Source organism: Phocoena sinus, chromosome 16 (assembly GCF_008692025.1).
Source record: "Phocoena sinus isolate mPhoSin1 chromosome 16, mPhoSin1.pri, whole genome shotgun sequence".
Lineage (NCBI taxonomy): Eukaryota > Metazoa > Chordata > Mammalia > Artiodactyla > Phocoenidae > Phocoena > Phocoena sinus.
Genome location: NC_045778.1, coordinates 70,495,167 through 70,516,785, shown reverse-complemented (window position 1 = coordinate 70,516,785; position 21,619 = coordinate 70,495,167). Strand labels below are relative to the sequence as shown.

At 38.1% G+C, this 21,619-nt stretch overlaps 1 protein-coding gene across 1 annotated transcript in view; it reads right to left on the bottom strand.

Moving 5' to 3' along the window:
* ATRNL1 (attractin like 1) overlaps positions 1–21,619 on the bottom strand; it is a 702,872-nt gene that overhangs the window by 112,824 nt on the left and 568,429 nt on the right. Inside the window, exon 28 of the mRNA XM_032609094.1 lies at positions 931–1,045. Coding sequence (XP_032464985.1) covers positions 931–1,045 — 115 coding nt within the window. The remainder of the gene's footprint in view (positions 1–930; positions 1,046–21,619) is intronic.

The following is a 21,619-nucleotide window of genomic DNA, read 5'->3' as shown; positions in this document are numbered from 1 at the left end:
GGAGCTGAGTTTATCATCAACTACTGTTGAGAACCTGCCAGATCTCTGGCACGTTATTTTATCCTCAAGGGGAACTGAAGAGAAAGATTTGAAATCACCCTGACCCTCAGAAAGCATCCATTTCAATCGGGAGAAAGAATAATCAGAAATTGTAAGCAGATGGAAGAGGATATGCACAAAGAGAGAAATAAGCATGGTTTGTGATTTAGTTACAAGTTATACTCAACACGGGGCATGTTTACAATGTGGACAACTGTCGAAGCAATGAGAAGATCTCTAAGAGGATACACAGAGTTACCTCGAATTCAAAATATACTTTTTATGCAGGAAAAGGAGAATCAGAGGAAAAGGCTGGCTGTGCTCAAGTGAAGGAGAGGGTCCCTGGGTCCATGAACCGCACCTGTCCGGTGCTGACAGCAAGAACTTATCTTCAATATTCCAGGATGGTTGCAGCAAGCTTTTATCCTCTGATGCCGCAAAACATTCCAAACATGTAAGTAAGTTCCCTAATTAGATTCCATATTTATGAAACAAGCTTCTAATCGTATTTCTAATTTGGCATCCCATATGACACACATACTGGGAGAAAAGAAGCTGCCCAAAAGGGTCACTTTGCCCTGCTGGTGAGATTACTCATTGCAATGACAACAAATTGAAGTGTGTCTGTACATACATACGTGTGTTATGTTATACACAAATACACACATATATTCAACACGTATTTTTTAAGAGAAACACTTGCAAATCTGAATTTATAGCAAGGCAGATATCTAGATATTTGGGTAGAAGTTTGTATTCTAATAAAATGTTACCATGCTGTAAATCAGAACCTTGTAAATGTCTTTATTGTGCTATCTGGTAGCATTGTTTACTTCTTCTGTTCCATCTGCATGTTTTGCTTAACTGCTGATGGTGCCTCATTCAACTTACCTGACTGCCCTGGGGGAGGGGCACCTGATGATCCTCGTGGTAGACAGAGAAACACAGTCAGAACTGCCGCTCTGTTCCCAGCACATGGTTCAATGGCTATTGGTTTGGGTGCTCCCTGAAAAAGAAAACCCATTCTAAATGTGCACAGTTTACATGACATTGCTATCTTACTTTTTTCCTACTATGCTTCAGGCAGCTAAAATGTTTATTCCTAGTAGTTGAAGGCACACCATTTCTCATTTTTTAATAGTTCAGTTGAATATTTTATTGCAGTAATATGTAGTTTTTTTGTAATGGTGGTCATTTACATTTAGAAGACATTTTCCTTGGGGCATTATATATTAGCACATATTTTTGCAATTTTTGAAAAGTACTCATCGCTTTGTTCTATTTTTATCTTGGTTTTTTTTTTTTCCCTAATAGATTTTATTTTTTAAAGAAGTCTTAGGTTTACAGCAAAATTAAGAGGAAGCTATGGAGATTTTCCATAAACCCACTGCCCCCATGCATGCACAGCCTCCCCCATCATTAACATCCCCCACCAGAGTAGCACTTGTGTACAAGCTGAGGAACCAACACTGACACATCTCTACCACCCGGAATACACAGTTTACATTAGAGTTCACTCCTGGTGTTGTACATTCTATGGGCTTGTCAAATGTATAAGGACATATATTTTTCATTATAGTATCATATAGAGTAGTTTTCCTGACCTAAAAATCCTTTCTGTTCTGCCTATTCATCCCTCGTCCCACCCCCAACCCCTGGAAACCACTGATCTTTTGACTGTCCCCATAGTTTTGCTTTTTCCTGAATGTCATATAGTTGAAATCATATAGTATTTAGCTTTTTCCGGTTGAACTATTTCACTTAAAAATATGCATTTAATGTTCCTCCGTGTCTTTTTTTTAATTGGAGTATAATTGCTTTACGATGTTGTGTTAGTTTCTGCTGCACAATGAAGTGAATCAGCTCTATGTATACACATATCCCTTCCCTCCCTCGGACCCCCCTCCCCCTACCCCCATCCCACCCATCTAGGTCATCACAGAGCTCTGAGCTGAGCTCCCTGTGCTATACAGCAGGTTCCCACAAGCCATCTATTTTACACATGGTAATGTGTTTATGTCAAACCTAATCTCCCAATTCATCCCACCCTCCCCTTCCTCCCATGTCCACAAGTCCGTTCTCTACGTCTGTGTTTCTATTCCTGCCCTGCAAATAGGTTCATCTGTACTATCTTTTTACTGTCCCTGTAGTTTTGCCTTTTCCAGAATGTCATATAGTTGAAATCATATTGTACTCAGCTCTTTCAGGTTGACTTATTTCACTTAAAAATACGCATTTAATGTTCCTCCATGTCTTTTCATTGTTTGATAGCTCATTTATTTTTAGTGCTCCATAATATTCCGTTGTCTGGATGTACCACAGTTTAGTTATCCATTCAGCTACTGAAGGACATCTTGATTGCTTCCAAATTTTGGCAATGATGAATAAAGCTGCTATAAACATCCACGTACAAGTTTTTGCATGGACGTGAATTCTCAACTCCTTTGGGTAAATATTAAGGAGCATGATTGCTGCTGGATCATATGGTACCATGTGTCATTTTAACACGAAATCCTGGCACATTGTAGATGTGCAACAGGCCTACATTTGAATAAATGAATGCAATTTTTTAAGGATTTCTTTTGATGTGGACCATTTTTAAAGTCTTTTTTGAATTTGTTACAATGAAGCTGTTTTGGTGTTTTGGCCACGAGGTATGTGGGATCTTAGCTCCCTGACCAGGGATCAAACCCACACGCCCTGCATTGGAAGGCGAAGTCTTAACCACTGGACCGCCAGGGGAAGTCCCTGAATGCATTTTAGTATATTTGATATGTCATCTGTGAGCCACAAAGTTATGCAATTTCTGTTGCTTTTTCCCAGCTGTTTCCTCTCACCAATGATAACAGTTTATCTAATCAAATTATCACAATCCAAAATATTCCGTTGACATCTTTTAAAATTTTTTTTCCAGTTTTATTGAGCTATAATTGACATACAGCAAGGCACACCTTTAATATCATTTCAGTGAAATACATATGTAATAATCACCCACCAATGCATTTGTATAAATAATATGACTTTAGAAATAAAGTAGAGTAAATGAATATACGATAATCATTATAACGGTAACGCTAATATGTTATTAAATACTATGGATTAGGTGTTCAAAATGCTTTACATATATTAACTTATTTAAATCTTACAACAACCCTGTAAGATGAGAACATGAAAGCAAGAAGTTAAAAAAACTTGCTCAAATTCACACAACTAGGAAGTAGCAGGGCTGGGATTTATACTCAGGTAGGCTGCTTCCTGAGTCCATGTTCTTAGCAACACAATGCAGTTTATCATATTGTGAATGTACAAAAACATCATGCACCCACACACACAAACATAAACACACGTGCAAGCACATGTGTGTGAACATACACAATCCAGGCACACACATGTGAACAAAAACACACAGAGAATTAAGGTTTAAATACAACGTCACCTTTGAAACAATAGGAACATCATTTGGCTGAGGAATGGTGGTTTTGGCTATTTCACTCAAAAAGTGCAGGCGAGACATGGTTGACTTAAAGTAACATCTATACATAAAGGCAAAATTAAATGGAAGAGAAAATACCAGTACTTTAATTATTAGAACAAATGATTTGTTTAGTCTTTTTTTTTTTTTTTACTGATGTTTGAATTTTTCAGAAGGAATACAGACATATGTAGTCATCCACCTAGAATATTTTAGAATATTGCCATTTCCAGAAAGTTTAATGAGGAATTAAAGATAAAATATGTTCCCTTTCATGTAAAACTTAGACTGAAATTTCTGGTGACAACGGATTTATGTTGTTACAAAGGATTTCTCCTTTATAGTAGCATAAATCTCATGTTTTAAAATTATCCTCATACAGATACATTTTGGGAATTTTGAATATAAAGGTAAAAGTAGCCGTGGTAGTAGAAGGGCATAAAAATCTTCCAAGAAAATGCCGTAAGCAATGTTGCAATACTTGTATCAAGTTACAAGGTCTATGGTTTTCCCCTTTAAAGCTTACATTTAATTTAACAGACTTATTTTTGAAAATGTTAAGCCAAAATCAGCATAAGTACATAGATATTCTCCAATGATGTAAATATTTAGAGAATAGGCTTGTCATATTCCAAGGCTAAAAGAAAAACACTATGAATGTTTTGAATCGTATTTCTAGGCTACTAAAATTTATCCTAATTTAATAAATGCAAAGTATATGTAAAGGTCAATTGGTTAAAATATACTAAAGGAAAATAAAATGAATTCAGGTTTAAATGATGGCGATATATTAGAAATACCCAAATCCCTTTTAATATACCTAAGAAATAATTTATCATTTCTACCATCAGGCAAGGTTTTCTTTGTTATTTTATTCGTAAGAGCTCAATGGCACTACTCAAAATATCCAAAGCCACGTTAAAATACTTGATTATAAAACTCAGAAAAGAAGAATTTCATGATTACCACAAAACAAAACAAAACAACACAAACAAAACAAAACCACCAGTTGAGAAACAGTGGTTCTTGGTTTACGAGATTTAGAAAAACAAGACACAATGTGAGAGTACATCTGCTGATGAATAGCTAACATTTATTAAGTGCTTACGATATGCCTTGTGCATATTGTGTGTTGTCAGGCTACCTTTCCTGCTGCTTTTAACACTAGAAGAAAAGGTTTTAAACATCAAATGCTGATGCCAAAAGCACCAATTGAGAGAAAAATTAGTAAAAAATAACTAAGTTTCAAGTAGAAAATGGCTTAATTATTTAATACTTTAAACTGAAGAGAGTCAGCAATGGATAGAGTATAGTAAGATATGTTGACCGTGGGAAAGGAATTATGTTTGCATAAAAGCCACTTCTGTAAAATCTTCTTTAACATAATTCTCTCACTCTTAATTCTACTGCTATGGCATAGAAAACATTCAAAAATTTCATTATATTGATAAGCTATATGAAACGAGATTATAATCCTATTCTGAAATCAAACTGGCTTACAACTTTGTCTATTTTTAGCTATAAAATTTTCATAAAAGGATATTAGCAAAAATATGAATTATTCATTATGATAAAAATATTAGTGACTAGCACAGCTCTTTGACACTTCTGGCAGGAATTCATATAATTAAAAAAATTATTTCCAAAGACTGTGGCAAATATCACTTTCAATAAAGTATTTTAAATAAAAAAGAAAAACACTTCATAGCACTTGAATTTTGCAAGAGAAAATAGCAAAACCCCATGAATGATATTTCTGATACCTTGAGGTTTGTCAGTTGTTTAGCAATAAATACATAACCATGAATCAAAATCATTTCACAATGACATAACATGTTCACTGAACTGTGCAATTTGTCATGTATTTTCCATGGCTGCCTTTGAAAGAGATAAGGCATGGGTTTGTTTGCCCACAGCACTCAGCAAATGTGATTTACTTCTAGGCATTTTCATATTTGTTGTACCGAAAGAAGCTGGCGTTAGACCGTGCCAGAAAATATCACTGACAGTTATGTAATTAGCAGTCCTTGTTCATTAAGCACACGGAGCTTTTACAAAAGACTCGTTTTGTTCACACTAGTGTTTTTCAACCTATTGTACTCATATCTTCAAGTTCTTGTTTTTTTGGAGCAACAATTCTATGTTAAACTCTTTCCATTTTTCAGCTATTAAAGACAAGCAAATTACCAGAGAAGCTCCTGGAATCATAAGGATTTTCAAGATTACAGTTCTTAAAACTCACAATAACATGTCCTAAAAAAGGGAGGCCACCATCTGAACCTGGGATCTAGCCTGGGAAACTGCTGCTATAAGAATCACTGGATGTGTTGAAGATACCAACAGGCAAAGCTGGCTACTTGCCCCTTCCTCCACTGGCCTTCTCAAAGAGTGAGTGAAGTAGTAGGTGGGTGACACTGGAAACTAACCCCAGCAGCTAAGGATTTAAGAGAATTATCTGATGTCCTTGGACTAGTCATTGCAATTTAAGTAGGGTTTTAGTTCAATGCTCTAGAACTCCAAAGATTAGAAGGATGTTACTTCCCTTCTCAAAAAACTTTCAGAACTATGGAAAAGAATCTGAAAAACAGTATATACATACACACACACACACACACACACACACACACACACATATAACTGAATCATTTTACTGTACACCTAAAACTTTTTAAATCAATTATACTTCATTAAAAAATAAAATGAAACAGAAAACAAAAGCAAAACTTTCAGTACTGCCTCAGTAGGGCTTGGGGCTTGCAAACTCAAATCTCTTCAAGGAACAGCTAACATTTCTTAAGTGCTTACAACATGCCTTATGCTATGCCAAATGCTTACATGGGTTTAATTCTACCACAAGAGGTAGGGGCTATTCCCATTTCATAACTTGTGAAACTGAAGCTCAGAGTTTAAATAACATAACTAAGGTTGCAGACCTAACAGGTGACCAAACCAGGATTTGGAAAACTATAGTCTATTTTCTGAGCTTGTATGCCTAACCGTTATGCATACTGTCTATAATAGGTAAGAAGACTGCCTTAACTTGTAGAATAAGACAACAAAAAGTGGTTGGTACCACAGTGAGCTGAAAAGTACAAGATTTATTTAAAACATTAAATCTCAAAAATTTTGCTGCCAAAAAAACATGCCTCTGTGTCAAAATGGGCTGAGAGCTGCCACTTTGTAAAATGGAGTCCAAGATGTCATTTCAGGGTTGCCAGCCTCTTGTGTCTCCCCACTCATCAAACTTTATCTTTTATTCTGCACAAGCTCCATGTTTTAGTCAATGTTAAGTGCTCACTCTTTAACGTCTGTGCCCAGGGTTTCCAGAATCTGTTCCTTCCTTCATTCATAATATTCCTACTGTCCAGGAGATCCTTCCTATAGGCCTCTAACTTTCCTAAAATTATATATCCCTTAAAGCCAACTCACCCATGAAGGTTTCCCTGGTCTGAGGTATTTAGTCTCTCCCTCCTTAGTTCTTTAATTGTTACGGCCCTTTTCATTTTCCACCTTGAGTGACACTTGGGCAACTGCCCTGTCTTCCCACTGGAACAAGCTCCTTGAGGGCAGGTCCAGTTTCTTATTCATGACTATTGGCCCTGTACTTACTTCTTCTCTTTGAAAAGCCTAAGCATGGCACCTGTGTTACCTTTTGGGGACTGATGTTTCCCAGTCTTTTACTACAGGTAGTGATGTAATTGTTGTATTCGATTACAACATAGGAATCTATTAGATTCCTACTCTTCCAAGGCAGGTATCATATTGGATTCCTTTTTGCCTTACCTATAGCATCTAATGGAGTGCATTTTACACATGGTAAGTGAATCAGTAAATGAAAGAATAAATGCAATTGTCACACGGTGAGATAACTGGGAGGTATGACTCAGTTTCTACCCACTCATCAAACGTATGAGTGGGTAGAAACTGATTTAAATTAAATTATGGATATTAAAGGGATAAAATAAAACACTGAAAAATAATATCAGCCAACATTTATTGAGTACTTACTAGGAACCAGGAGCTGCGCTAAGCACTTTATATGCATTATTGTGTTATTTTCTATTTTATACAGATGAGGGAATTGAAATTCAGAGGTCAGATAATATTCTCTGGGTAACACAGATAGTAAGTGGCAGATCCAGGATTGGAACCCAGGTCTGTTTGATTCTAGTATCTTTATTCTTAACCACTATACAATACTGCTAAAAAGTATAGCTTAAGAAGCCAAGGAGTCTCTCATTCTCTCAGCTTGACTATGAATAGGAGGAATATAAAAATTATATGCGTATACTTGCCCCATTTCTGAGCAGTGTTCAGAACACTTGAGTCCTAGGACCAGTTCTGCCAGTATCTAGTTGTGTGATCCTGGGCATATTACTGAATCAGTTTTCCCAACTGGGAAATGAACAAGTAGGCTGGATGATTTTAGGATCTCGTCAACATTCTGTGACTATGATTTATGGACAACCTCCAGAATGTGTGACATAACAATATCTAACACTTAGTCTAAGTACAGTGAAATCTGAAATTTCCAATCCTTAGTAATTTTTTTCCTGTTCAAGTACTTTAAATGACACATCTAATTTTTAAAGCACATTATTATACCATATGATGAATACATCACATAATACTAAGTGGCCACCGCTGCATGCCAAAAAAGCAATTAGAAAATTGAACCAAGGAACTGAGGATTAATGTGGATATGTTATACCTGTCAGCAGTAATAAGTGTTTTGACAAGGACAGAATAAAGTCTGACAGTATACACAAATACGAATCTGATATATGAGTGAAATATTAAAAATGCAAACAACTGCACGTTAGTCACTCTGACGTTTCCCTATTAGAACACTTTTAATGCTATTCTTATCAGAATCCACTTATAATTAAAAATGAGCCTTTTTCAACAGCTTGCACAAGTTGGTATTTGCAGTGTAATGACTGTTTATATTGATATAAAATTTGGTTTTCAGTCACATTAGTAAAATAGAATTAATTTGCTGAACACTGAATTAAGTCAGCCTGATGATCTGGCTCACAGCTGATGAACTGTGTTGATTCTATAGGATCAGCAAATACCAAGACCCCAGATCTCAGAAACAGATTCTCTGATTTCGTTGTTTAGATTTGGGAAAAAAACCAAAAGTGAAAATCGTATTCTCTCCTTATTTACCATCTGTATGAAATGATAAAGGGAGAAACACATCAGCTAGCTTTACTCGCTAGGAGAATAATTCATATTAATAAAAGAAATTAAGCTGATGGACACTCTCAAAACCAGGGTTAAACTGCATTAGAAGAAAATTCAAAGAGAACAAAGTATTACATGTGGGAACAGGTAAAGGAATAAAACCTAGTATTTGCAGAATTAGTATGCTGCTCCTGCAGTTTCAAGGTGTTTCTATCGTAAACTTAATTTTCATATCGTACCAAATATTTTTTCCTTTGTTGAAATGTCTCTACTTTCAATCTCTGCTCAAGATCTCTCACTACACACATATGCGCACACACGCGCGCACACACACACACACACACTCATATACACACATATTCAAGGTTTATATCTATAGTAAAATATATAGTTTAACTGAGTTTTGCTGTTATTTTAATTGTGTGGCATTGAGTTGGGGAGTGAAGAGGCTGGATTGTGATAGCAGTTATTTTGCCACCTATTTTTTCACAGGTATTTAGGTCCCAGAAGATTGAGGATATTATCTCTTTTTGAGATATTATATAATCATGCTCTGTCCCTGAGTTGGTCAATACAGATGCATGTTAATAGGGGACGACTTCGAACAGATTATCTTTAAAAGTTGATTCCTGATAGTATTTTTCAAAAATCTGAAATAGATTATCTATCAAATAATTGCCATAATTAGATTTTTTACAACCTGTAATTTTCTCCATAGCTCTGTGCAAAGAGCAACCTAACCATTATACTCCATACACTCACTTCAAAATTGGGACCGTCCTTTTTGACCTCAAAAGATACTGCTAAGTACGAGAGACAAATGTGCCTGCCAAATCAACTGACTTCCCATCTTGCTTCAGCCCACCCTGTGCTCTTGGTCATTTCATCCACCCAGACTACTTGCCAATGTCTACCATTTCTGCAAGATCCAGCTCAAAACTCTCAGTCGGCAAGAAGCCACCCCAGGTCGTCCTAGGCCACTCCAGGACCTCCTCACTTTATTCTATCTCAATAATCAGGAGTAAGTTATTTTTCCTGTTGTGGCCATTGAGAGCAAGTGTAATGTAGTGATTAAGAGAACAACCTTTAGCAACCACTGCCTGGGTTCAAATCACAGAACCTCTCTGTACCTCAAGTTTCTTAGCTGTAAAATGGAGCTAACACCTTCCTCATAGTGTTGTTATGAGGATTAAATGTTATATATTATGTACATATAGGATGTATATCATATACAGATATACATATAGAATATATGTATTTTATGTATCTGTATGTGTATATATATACACATACCCACGTAGGTATACATATCACAGTACTTGGTAAAGGTCAGCTATTATTATTATTATGCTATTCTTCCCAGTTCCCATTTTGCTTTAGAATTATTTTCCGTTCCACTAAAGAATATGCTCAACTCAAAAGTAAGCTATTTGAAGGCAGGTACCATACTTTTAAAAGTTCTGTTAATGGTGTGTAATTAATTATTTAAGAAATTAAGCCTCCAGGGGAGAATTTAATTGACGGCTTATAGGGTGGGAAAAATCCGATCTCAATGGCAAGTTTTCTCATTTTTGTTCTCTGCTTTTATCAAGGAGTCTGATCCGACGGTGAACATTATGTGCTACACAGAGTAAACTTTTCCTGGCACCAAGCTGTGTGATCGATAAATATCTCATGGATAAATGAGTATTTGATTTTTCTTTTCCAAATTGCGCACAAGGTAAATCTCTGCATGTTGCGACAAAAAGTTATAATGAGAAGCTTCGTCTATAGCAGATAGATATAAGCCAGCAGGAAAGTTAGAAAATCAGGATCTTGGTATCACCCTCCATGTTGGTCCTTTCCAAAACACATTACGTCATAAATGCAAAATGTGACCTTAGTCATGCTGCTGATAGAGCAATTTAATTTAAAACGTAAATGTGTTAGGCCCCCTGCTGGCAACTGGGGGTAGAGCGCTACACAGGCGCAGTGCCGGCCCTGGCAAAGCTGCCTTCAGGGCAGTCAGGCTGAGGGCAACTGAGACGACGTCAGAGCTAAATGTGCTCACAGAGTTATGCACGGAGCCCTGGGGGTGGGAGTGGAAGGAGAGGGAGGGACGAGTCGTTCTCTTGGGGAAGGACGTTCCCTTGCTGAGGGTGACTAGGAGAATGAAGGATGGAGAGTTCTGGTAGCAGGAAAAGCATGGACCCAGAGGCATAAAGGCACACAGCTTGTTTAGGAAACTGCTAGAAGTTCATTGGGGATAGTCTCAGAAGTGTTGATTAGACAGGGATGAGAAGAGGTCAGAGAGGAGGCTGAGGTCCTCTGTGAAACAGGGCTCTCATCATCCCCTTCTCATTCTTCCTGGTCATGACTGAGATTATCAATACCTGCTTAGAAAGTTATAGATGCTCAGATGGAACCTGACAAGTGCAGCACACAGTGGGCCTCTGTGCAACCTTCACCAAGACATGCTGCAAATCATCCCAAATGGACATCAACAAACTTTTCTTTATCAGGAACTCACGGTGCTTTTTTATTAAACTATTGTTCAAATCTGTTATACCAAGTGAACATTAAATTAAAACATTTATTTCTGAAACTTCAATCATAAAAATAAATCAAGAAACTCTGTGAAAACTGTCAGCAGAAAAAATACAAGTGCAGACATGGCAATATTCTTAATGAGGAATCAAATGTTAATGGATCCAGCATAATAAATGACTTTCTGGTATGATTATTATGCCAATCACAGCCTATTATAAGTAACGAAAGCATGGACAAAACTCTGAATGAAAGATCTTATCTGACTGGTTACAAAAATATGTATATAATTAAAATACAGTAAAACCTACCTAGATGTCTAAGGGAATGAGTCATTCTGGATGACAGAGTTTTCCCAGAAAGTTGAACATTAACCCTATAAAGACTTTGCTATTTTAAGGTATATTTTTTAGTAAGTGTGAAATCTCTTTCAATACCCACTTCTCTGCTTCTCAACCAGACTCTAATATACTAAAGGTAATCTAGCATTGTCTCCATGTCCAGTGATCGCCCTTATGAATATCAACTTCTATAACATACTGAAGACACATGTAGTTTCAAATGCATGTATGAATATGTACATTATATGGATTAAAGACCTGAAACCATACATCTCCTGAAAGAGAACACAGGTAGAGCACTCTTTGACATAAATCATAGCAATATTTTTTTTGGATCTGTCTCCTAAGGCAAAAGAAACAAAAGGAAAATAAATAAATGGGACCTAATTAAACTTACAAGCTTTTGCACAGCAAAGGAAACCACTGACAAAATGAAAAGACAATCAACTGAATGGGAGAAAATATTTGCAAATGATATGACCAATAAGGGGTTAATATCCAAAAATATATAAACAGCTCATACAACTCAATATAAAAAAACCAATCTGAATAAAAAATGGGCAAAAGACCTGAGTAGACATTTTTCCAAAGAAGATATACAGATGGCCAATAGGCATATGAAAAAGTGTTCATCACTGATCATCAGAAAAATGCAAATCAAAACCACAATGAAATATCACTTCACACCTGTCAAAATGGCTATCATCAAAAAGTCTACAAATAACAAATGTTGGCAAGAATGTAAAGAAAAGGGAACCCTAGTACAGTTAGTGGAATTGTAAATTGGTCCAGCCACTATGGAGAACAGTATGGAGGCTGCTCAAAAAGCTAAAAATAGAACTACCATATGATCCAGCCATTCTGCCGCTGGGTATATATCTGAAGAAAACAAAACACTAAGGTGAAACAGTACATGAACCCAAATGTTCACAGCAGCATTATTTACAATATCCAAGATATGGAAGCAACCTAAGTGTCCATCAACAGACGAATGGATAAAGAAGATGTGGTATATGTATACAACAAATATTACTCAGCCATAGAAAAGAATAAATTCTGCCATTTGCAACAATGTGAATGGATGTAGAGGGTGTTATGCTTAGTGAAATGAGTCAGACAGAGAAAGAAAAATACTCTATGTTATGGAATCTAAAAATTAAAACAAACAAATGTATATAACAAAACAGACTCACCAGATATAGAGAACAAACTAGTGGTTACCAGTGGGGAGTGGGAAGGGGGAGGGGCAAGATAGAGATTAAGAGATACAAACTACATGTATAAAACAGATAAGCCACAAGAATATATTGTACAGCACTGGGAAACATAGCCATTATTTTGTAATAACTTGAAATGGAGTATAATTTGTAAAAATATTAAATCTATGTTATATACCTGAAACTAAAATAATATTGAATATGTACATTATAGCTATAGCCCTAGGAGTTTCTTTTCTTCTCTTTCTAAGAAGTTACCAATGCAGAGCTTGCTTTTTGTTTGCCTCTTTATAGAAAGGCAAATTGCACAGCTGCCAGTGAGTTACATGGCCGCTTTTCTGTAAAACCCATCAATAATGCAAAAATTAAAGTGATCTTCTTCTCAAGGGGTTTTCACATCCTCCCCAGTATCTTTTTACCTGTTGCTATCAGTGTGCTGTGACCTGTCAGCATCATTCAAAGCAGTGACTACATCACCAATCCCATGGACCACAGACATCTCCTTGACAGTTTGTAACAATCCTCGTACGTCACTTGAACTTTGTGGGCACAGCAGTCTTTCTGATTTCAAGAATTTTGACCATAGTGTTTGCGAATAATCTTATCATAAAGTCTTGAAGTACTTCATCAGGCCCAAATGACTTTACTAAATGTGAAGCAGACTTGGGTTCAAATCTTATGGGACCTTGGGCAAATTATTTAATTTTCCCTCAGCTTCGTCAATAGAAATTAGAGTTGATAACACCAATCCTGCAAGGTTTCTCTGAGGATTATAAAATATAATATATGAATAAGGCACTTAACATAGTGCCTGACAAAAAGTAGATGTTTAAATTTTTATATTACGTCAGATCATTTGCAAATGCAATTTTTGTTAATTAAAACCAATCGAATATCAGCCATTTTTATCGGGTTCCACCTTAATACTTCCCTTCCCCTTTGTTTTGGTGATACATGGTAGGGCAGTAAAAGAGGTTTCTATATCCAGATCTCTTTTTTTATCTTTCCCTCCTGAGATTTTCACTGTCTAAGACTTGGTTCTGAGCAAGGGACCAGTATTACAAGTGTCTGTGCATTAAAGGTGGAACCAAGCTCCAAGTTTTTTAGAGATGATAATTGATCAATGAAAGTGGTGAGAAGTTCAGAGGGAAAATACCCATAAAAAAGATAAAGATTCCCTGAAACCTTTCTGCCTAAACAGCAAAGAGAAAACTGTCTTACGGGCATATGTAGAAATGGTTCCTAAGTGTGCTTTTATGCGTCTCTGTGTAGCCTGGGAAGCCTCTTTGCCTACTAGCTCTCTCACCATTTTTTGCTAGATTAAAATTGCCTTAGTTTTATAATCAAGAGGGCTAAGAGGGAAAAAATGAGAGGAAAGTGGATAGTAGGCAGTAGATGCTTTTAGCAGGACCACCGGGTCCTCATGCAGTCATCGTGGTCATTCCCAGGGTCTCTGGAACTCACAGGGTAGGCTTGCTGCCCCACCTATGAACTGACATGTGTGGATCCCGTGTGACCAAACTAAATATATTTGCATTCCTTTTGGCTTTTTCCTCAAATGATCTGATTGTGTGAACTCAACTACCTCATCAGAGCTTGCTTTGGAATAAGAAGTATGTAAGAGTGAAAAAAATCTCTCTCCAAATCTGTTTTGTTTTTTTTCCCCCCAAAGCTCCTTTTTCAGTATAACTAAAAGTTAATGGCCAGAGTCTGTGTAATGATCTTTCCTCTGGTTTTACTCCTGCTGCTTTACCAATTCCCTCTTGGTCCTACTAATTATCTAATTGAGTAAGCCTTTGAGGAGCCTTCTGTCACTGGGTGTGGCCCACTGCACACAACTGTCTCACTGTACTTTCTTCAAAAAGAACAGCAGGGTTAATTAAAAGATTCACAGCACAAATAAAGGTACCAACAGGGAAGCAAATCTCACTTGCTTCCTGACTTGGTCCCTGAAGTGGGCTGAATAGTATCCCCCAAAAGTTCATGCCTACACAGAACCTCAGAATGTGACTTTATTTGGAAATAGGGCCTTTGCAGATATAATTAGTTAAGACAAAGTCACCATGGATTAGGGTGGGCCTGGTGTCCTTATACAAAGAGGGGAGGCCATATAGAGGTGACATAGAGAAGAAAATTCCATGTGGAGACAGAGGCAGAGATTGGAGTGATGTATCTACAAGGCAAGAAACGCCAAGGTTTGTTGGCAATTACCAGAAGCTAGGAGAGAGGCAGGGAACAAATTCTCCCTCAGGGCCTCCTGAAGGAACCAACCTTGCCAAAACCTTCATTTCAGACTTCTGGTCTCCACAACTGTGCGAGGATGCGAGGATACATTTCTGTTGTATTAAGTCACCAAGTTTGTGGTAATTTGTTATGGCAGCCCCAGGAAATGAATACAGTCTCCCTAGTCACAATCTGACCCCTAATTGAATGGCCAGAGAGTACTGATTGGTTGCCACCCTTTCCCCCATTGTTTTGGAAATGATCATGACGTATAATACTGAAACTATGACTAATACTAGTCCCTCAGGGCATTTCCTCTATTTGAGGTCCTTTAAGCTACATTCATTTGAGAAATAAGCTACATAGCACACAGCATGGCAAATGTCAATGGGAAAATTCACTAGGTTATGGGAGTTTTGTGATCACCATAAAACTGATGACATTCATAAAATTGGAAATAGTGACAATAATTGTTCCTTAGAATGTAGACATAGTATACGTAGTATGTCAAGGTTTCCTAGGAAACAGACTCTGAGACTCCAAGATTTGTGTGCACGAAGTTTATTGAGAAGTACCCACAGGAGTAACATCTGCGGAGGGTTTAGGAGGCAGAGATGGGCAGAGGGAGAAGTTAATCTGTGACGCATTTCCAACAGAGGCCTCTTGGGAGCAGAGGGTGGTCCTTTAGAGTTGTAGCAAATTGAGGCAAGAGGCCAAACCTTTGAACCTCCCAGCGGGTGTAGGCTGTCGCCAGGGAGCTGGCATAACACTGGGTGAAGCAGCTTCTTTCAGCAGAGGGCAACTCAGCTGTGGGCTGTGAAATAGGAGGCTCAGTCCTGAAGGAGGATCTGGGCAACATATCCCAGCCCCACCACAGTATTCATAATTCAAATAAACAACTGTCCTTGTTAGTGAAGCAAGTGACTTGGGCCAGACCCATACAAGATACGTTATGGCATAGATAAGGTTATTGGACACGTACACTTTTGTTCCTTACAGGGTGGAGCTGCTGTATTGCCATCACTGATTTTCCCAGAAGAATGCTTGCTCTTCGGAGCCATGATTCCCCTCTTTAATTTTCCTACCTTGGCTAGCAACTCTGATAGTTACTCTTCTCTTCAAAAAAGGGCAAAAATTATGATCTCAGTGCTAATTCCATGGCTAGGTCAATAGTCTAAAAAACTGAGTAAGCATTGCTTACCCTTCACATTTATTTTGCAAATGACTCAATGTATCCTAGTCTTTGTTAAGTCATGAAGCTTCTAGAGGAAGAGGTCACCCTTATTTTGCCTGCAGGCACAGTGGAAGATGAGATAATTAATATCAGTGAAGTTTTATAAGGCATCAGAAGGAATGGCAGAGGAGATACCAATTTCTTCTTTTTGCCTGCTAAGTCATATTCTCTTCTGGTAAATGCAAATTTATATGACTTTTCTCCAACGATAAATAATGGCAACTACTATTCACTGAGCCCTTATTATTTATTGAGCACTCCCTTAGGCAGAGGGGGTAGATGGAATAAAAAGCAATTACTGGGCACTGTGCTAAATACTAATATATGCTCTAAGTAGTAGCAAGATTTAAAAATTTTTCGAACGCAGAGCATATTTAAGTCATACTTGGTTGTTAAAAAAAACAACAAAACCACTGCTGTAAACAAACTAAACCCTTTGGGGAGAATGTTTCCATCAATATCCTTAAGATAAAGATTGGCTCCTATCACAGTAAGGCAAGATGATACACACCAGGGTAGAATACATAAACTTGAGGATGAATAAAAGGTACTAGGGTGATATATGAGGTAACAAAACTGCAATACTACAATGCAGACATCCAACTGGAGAAAAAATGAGGATGATGCTTTCTTAATACCGATTCTGAACCTAACACTAGCTACGTCTCCTGTCAATCCCATTCTGTTCAATTCAAGGAGAAACTGGTCATATTACCTAACTTAATTAACAGACAGATTCATTTCTCAGGCTAAAAGAATAAAGAAGCTGATATTTTGGTCTGGTTCTAAACAACAGAGAACTTAACAGGAATGATAAGAACTTTTAAGAGTGTGACCATGCTCTTTTAGAATTTAAATACTGGGCAAAAGCATCATCCCACAGATACTTTTTAAGCACATACTTTGAGTAGGACTGTTCCAGGCATCAGGCACAGAGCACTGAGCAAGACAGACAGGATCTTCCCCTTCACAAAAAGAATCTAAAATATGGCTCAAGACACAGGAAGGTTTAAAATGTCATTTAAAACACGATAAAAAGGATTTAAAAAGGAATTTTGTGTTTCTAATGGATGGCAGTAAGGTAAGCTAGAGTATACAACCTCAGACTCAACAGGGGGAGCGAGTTCTACGAGTGCACCAAGGATGTAGGGATTGAGGGATGGGATAGACAGCTGGCTCCTGAGAGTAAAGTAACAGCAAATATTTTAACTCTAGGTAGAAAAATGGTCAGTTACAGGCAAGTCCATTCTGGTGTACGAGTGAAGTGCCCCAGAGGTTGGGCAGGGCACAGCCACGGGGAATCACTCCATGAGAAGTATTTGCTCCCTAGCATCCCTCACAGAGAACATCCAGATATTAAATACAGCTGGTGAAGGTCACTGCTGCTTATAAGAGAGACCTTTTCACTACAACTTTCAAAGACAATACACTGGGCTTCCCTGGTGGCGCAGTGGTTGAGAGTCCGCCTACCGATGCAGGGGACACGGGTTCGTACCCCGGTCCGGGAAGATCCCACATGCCGCGGAGCAGCTGGGCCCGTGAGCCATGGTCGCTGAGCCTGTGCGTCCGGAGCCTGTGCTCCGCAACGGGAGAGGCCACAACAGCGAGAGGCCCGCGTACCACAAAAAAAAAAAAAAAAAAAAAAAGAAAAGACAATACATTGTATAAAAGAATTCAAAGAAACGAAAATAAAGGAGTAAAATTAAGTAGGCAGTTGATATAGGACAGAGGTTACAAATATAGCTCCTGATACAAGTTACCTGGATTCAATTCTTAACTCTATCACTTACTATGTGAACCTTGGCACATTTCTTCACTCTCTGTACTCAGTCTCCTCATATCTGTAAAATGACACTAATTATAATGTTTACTTCAACGGGTTGTTGTGAGGATAAAATAAGTTGATACGTTTAAAGCATTTAGGATACTGCCTGGCATAAGCCAAGTGTGCCATAAATGTTAGCTATTGCTATTTTGCTTGGTTATTCTTTAATGGTCTGTTTAATTCACCACACACTTTTACTATAGGAATAACTTATAACTTAGCTTTAAATCTAATTTATGATGGAATATCTTAGGCACTTATATGTGGCTCTGGTATGACACAAAGTTTGAGGAGCCTTTGCAAGCAGGTTCTAGATTCAGCACGCTGTACTATGAAAAGCAAAAGTGAGCTTGAATCCTGGCTCTACCACTTACAGAGCATGTAACTAGGCAATGAGACGATACTTCTAGGCCCAAGTCTCTTCAGCTGTAAAACGGGAATAATAATAGTGACAAAAACTCATAGGGTTTTTCAATGAGTAAACTAGATAATTTTTGTAAAGCACTTGGTATAATGTATGGTGTTCAATAAATGGCAGCCATGTAATTATTTAGCCCTTTTTTCTCCTTGATTGGAGATGCCTTTAACTTGCCTGCTTATTATAATTGAATACCATAAATTTCTAGTTTGCTATTTCAATTTCCTCTTTTCTCCTTTCTTACATGTCCTGAAAGAATTGAAAGAAAAAATTCACTAAAATGAAATACCGTGTCATGAAAATACCTGTGATGGTCATTTTCCATTTAGAAGGGAATTACCTTGCTACTTAAGTGCAACTCTCAACCACAGATCTTTGTACGTTGAAACTATAATTCATGTTATTGTCAGAGCTGGGGCAGGGCCAGTCAGGTGTCAGTGGCCAGAAGAGAGGGAGAGATGAAGCATCAAGAAGGGGTGGATTTGAAGCAAGCAGGGACAGCATAAGTAAAGAGAGAGAATGGATAAAGTCAGCTGTGGATTTAGAAGTGATATATGTAATTATAACAGACATTTTTGGGTACCTAATATTTCCCTTGCCTGTGCAAGGTAAGCGGAAGAGTCAGGACTTGAACCCAGGCCTGTCATGATTCTAATGCCTGGCTCTTTCCCTCTCTCCAGACTAGCATCTAGAAGTTATGAGATATCACAGGAGACAGGCAGACACATTCAAAGTTCAAGGCTCAGAACCCAGAGATTCTGTGAGATTTGAAGGAAGGAGACAAGAGCAAAAAGAATATCAAGTTAGAGGAAACGTAGAACGACCCTCCAAACTCTATCCCTCCTTCAGCACTCTGGCTGGCCAGCACTCTTCAGTCTTCTGGCTCTTGGTGATAGGAGCCACTTTCCCCACGGGGTTGGTGGAGGCAAGAGATGACCAGCAGCTCCTGACCAAGCTGAGGCTCACCGGGCAGACACCATCAGAACAAACCAGTTGTGAGGAAATCCTACATGCTTCTTTATTTTACCCTGGCTCCCGGACAGCTCTCTGACCTAGACTACTGTTTTATTTTAAAAAGGAACATGCCCCCTTTCCACAGAACTTAGATTATTTTTAAAAACAGAAATACAAATTAATTTCTCCATTTCTCGCAACCATGAGGCCTCAAATTTTTCAGACCTTAGCTTTTTTCTTTTATTTATCTCATAAAAGGGAAGTTAGGACCTATTAATCTCTGTAAATAGCTCTATATTTTTGGAGATCACCTCAGAAGAAGACTATTTGAATAAGATGAAATTACTATTTGTCAGAGAATTTAATCATATTATTTTTCTTCTTGTTGGTTGTAAAAGTTGCTTAATGCCAGTAGCTAACAGCAAGCAGCTACAGTAATTTTAAAGTCTCTTTCAGTAATAGCCATCTCTACTGACTTTTTTGTTTTTTCAGCACTGAAGAGTTGACAAAATTCTTCAAAATCTCACTTGAAAAAAAAAAACAAACCTCCCATGACCCTCATAGCTACTTACTATCTAAACTTTACAAATAAAGCTGAGGCTCTGGGTGTTGAGTCATGAAGACACAAAGTTGCTGTACTCTGTTGGCAGGTGCAAGATGTGAACATCTACGTACTGACTCCTGGGCTCTTCATAGTACAGATTCACACCTTCTGATTTGCTTTCCGTACCCTGCTCCACCCTCACCCCAACACCTTTGCCATCGGAGACTTTTCTTATGAGATACCATGGGCTTTATCAAGTCCATCCATTTGTACTCATCTATGAGATGCTTATTCCTAGTTATTAAAGAAATATAATCTGTTGAAAAAAATTCTAGATCTCCAGTTCTCTCTCCTCTGACAATTCCATACACTATTGTTAAATATGGAGACGTAAGATTGAGAGGTTGAAGGGAGACATGCAAGAGGGAAAAGGAGGACAAGAAGTGCTGGGAAAGGGGAGAACCACAAACAAGCATCCTTCGGTCCTCTGTCTGCACTGTCTTCTCTCCTGGCTGCAAAGAGTCAGTAGTGGCACTCAGGGAAACCTCCCTGGGGCTACTGAACCACAAAGAAAAGGGAAACAAGCAAATATCAACAAACAAACCAACCTGGGTGTGTTTCTTGGTGAACAAAGGGAAGGTATTATTGAAGAAAATGGCTTTTCTTGATATTTTTCACAAAATATGCATACGGGAAATCTTTTGAAGGAATATGAAGAGAAGGAAACAAAAACCAGGATGGCATGGCTAAGTGTGAGCCCACAGCCATGGAATAAGGTTGAATCCTGATCTAGGTTTCAGTTTTCCCACTGCAGATTTTCATATGAACTAGACAAAAGTCACTCGGGCAGTCACAGTGAGGACGGATGAACAGAAATTAGCTGACAGGGGAAGGGCTATCAAGAAGCCATCTTAGCGCCACTGGCCAAAGGCATCTCATTTTCCATGAAAAATGACCAGGAAGCTGTGGCCAAGGTTCCCCAATGAGCAAAATTCAATTGTAAAACTTCTTCAATATGTTTCCAAGTACTCCTGGTCCCATCTACAGCCATCAGTGTACAATAGTCCCACCTCTGTGCCTTTTATTTGAAAAGCAATAGATTTCCAGATACTGCAATATTTTCTGACAGAGGGTCTGCATCTACCTCACTTGAATTTTAGGAATTTGTGAACACAAACCTGATCTGAACTACCATCATCACAACTCATCCCGCTCACGCAGATGGTCGGACTAAATCCTCTAAAGCTTATTGCTGCGAAGTCTTGGTAACAAGACAGTCATTCAATAAATGTTTATTGAGCATAGCCTATGTGCAAGAAACTATAGCCATGGCCGATTTCTTATTACTCAGTGTACTGCTCCACATAATGAGAAGGCTGGTCTTGCTGAATTCCAAATGAAAGATGCCTCAAATCTTACCTCAACCACTTCCAACAGCGTAAGGAGAAAAGAACTTATTCTGGTTGTAACTCTATGCCTACATATTCTTAGCTCAATTGGCCAGATCAATTAGTTTTTGCTAAAAAAAAACCTTTGGTACCTATCCACACACCAAGTATTTATTGAGAACCTACAAGGCATTGGGCACCGCACACATGCAGCTAGGAGCTGCAGGCCTTCGGCAGTTGTGGGCAGG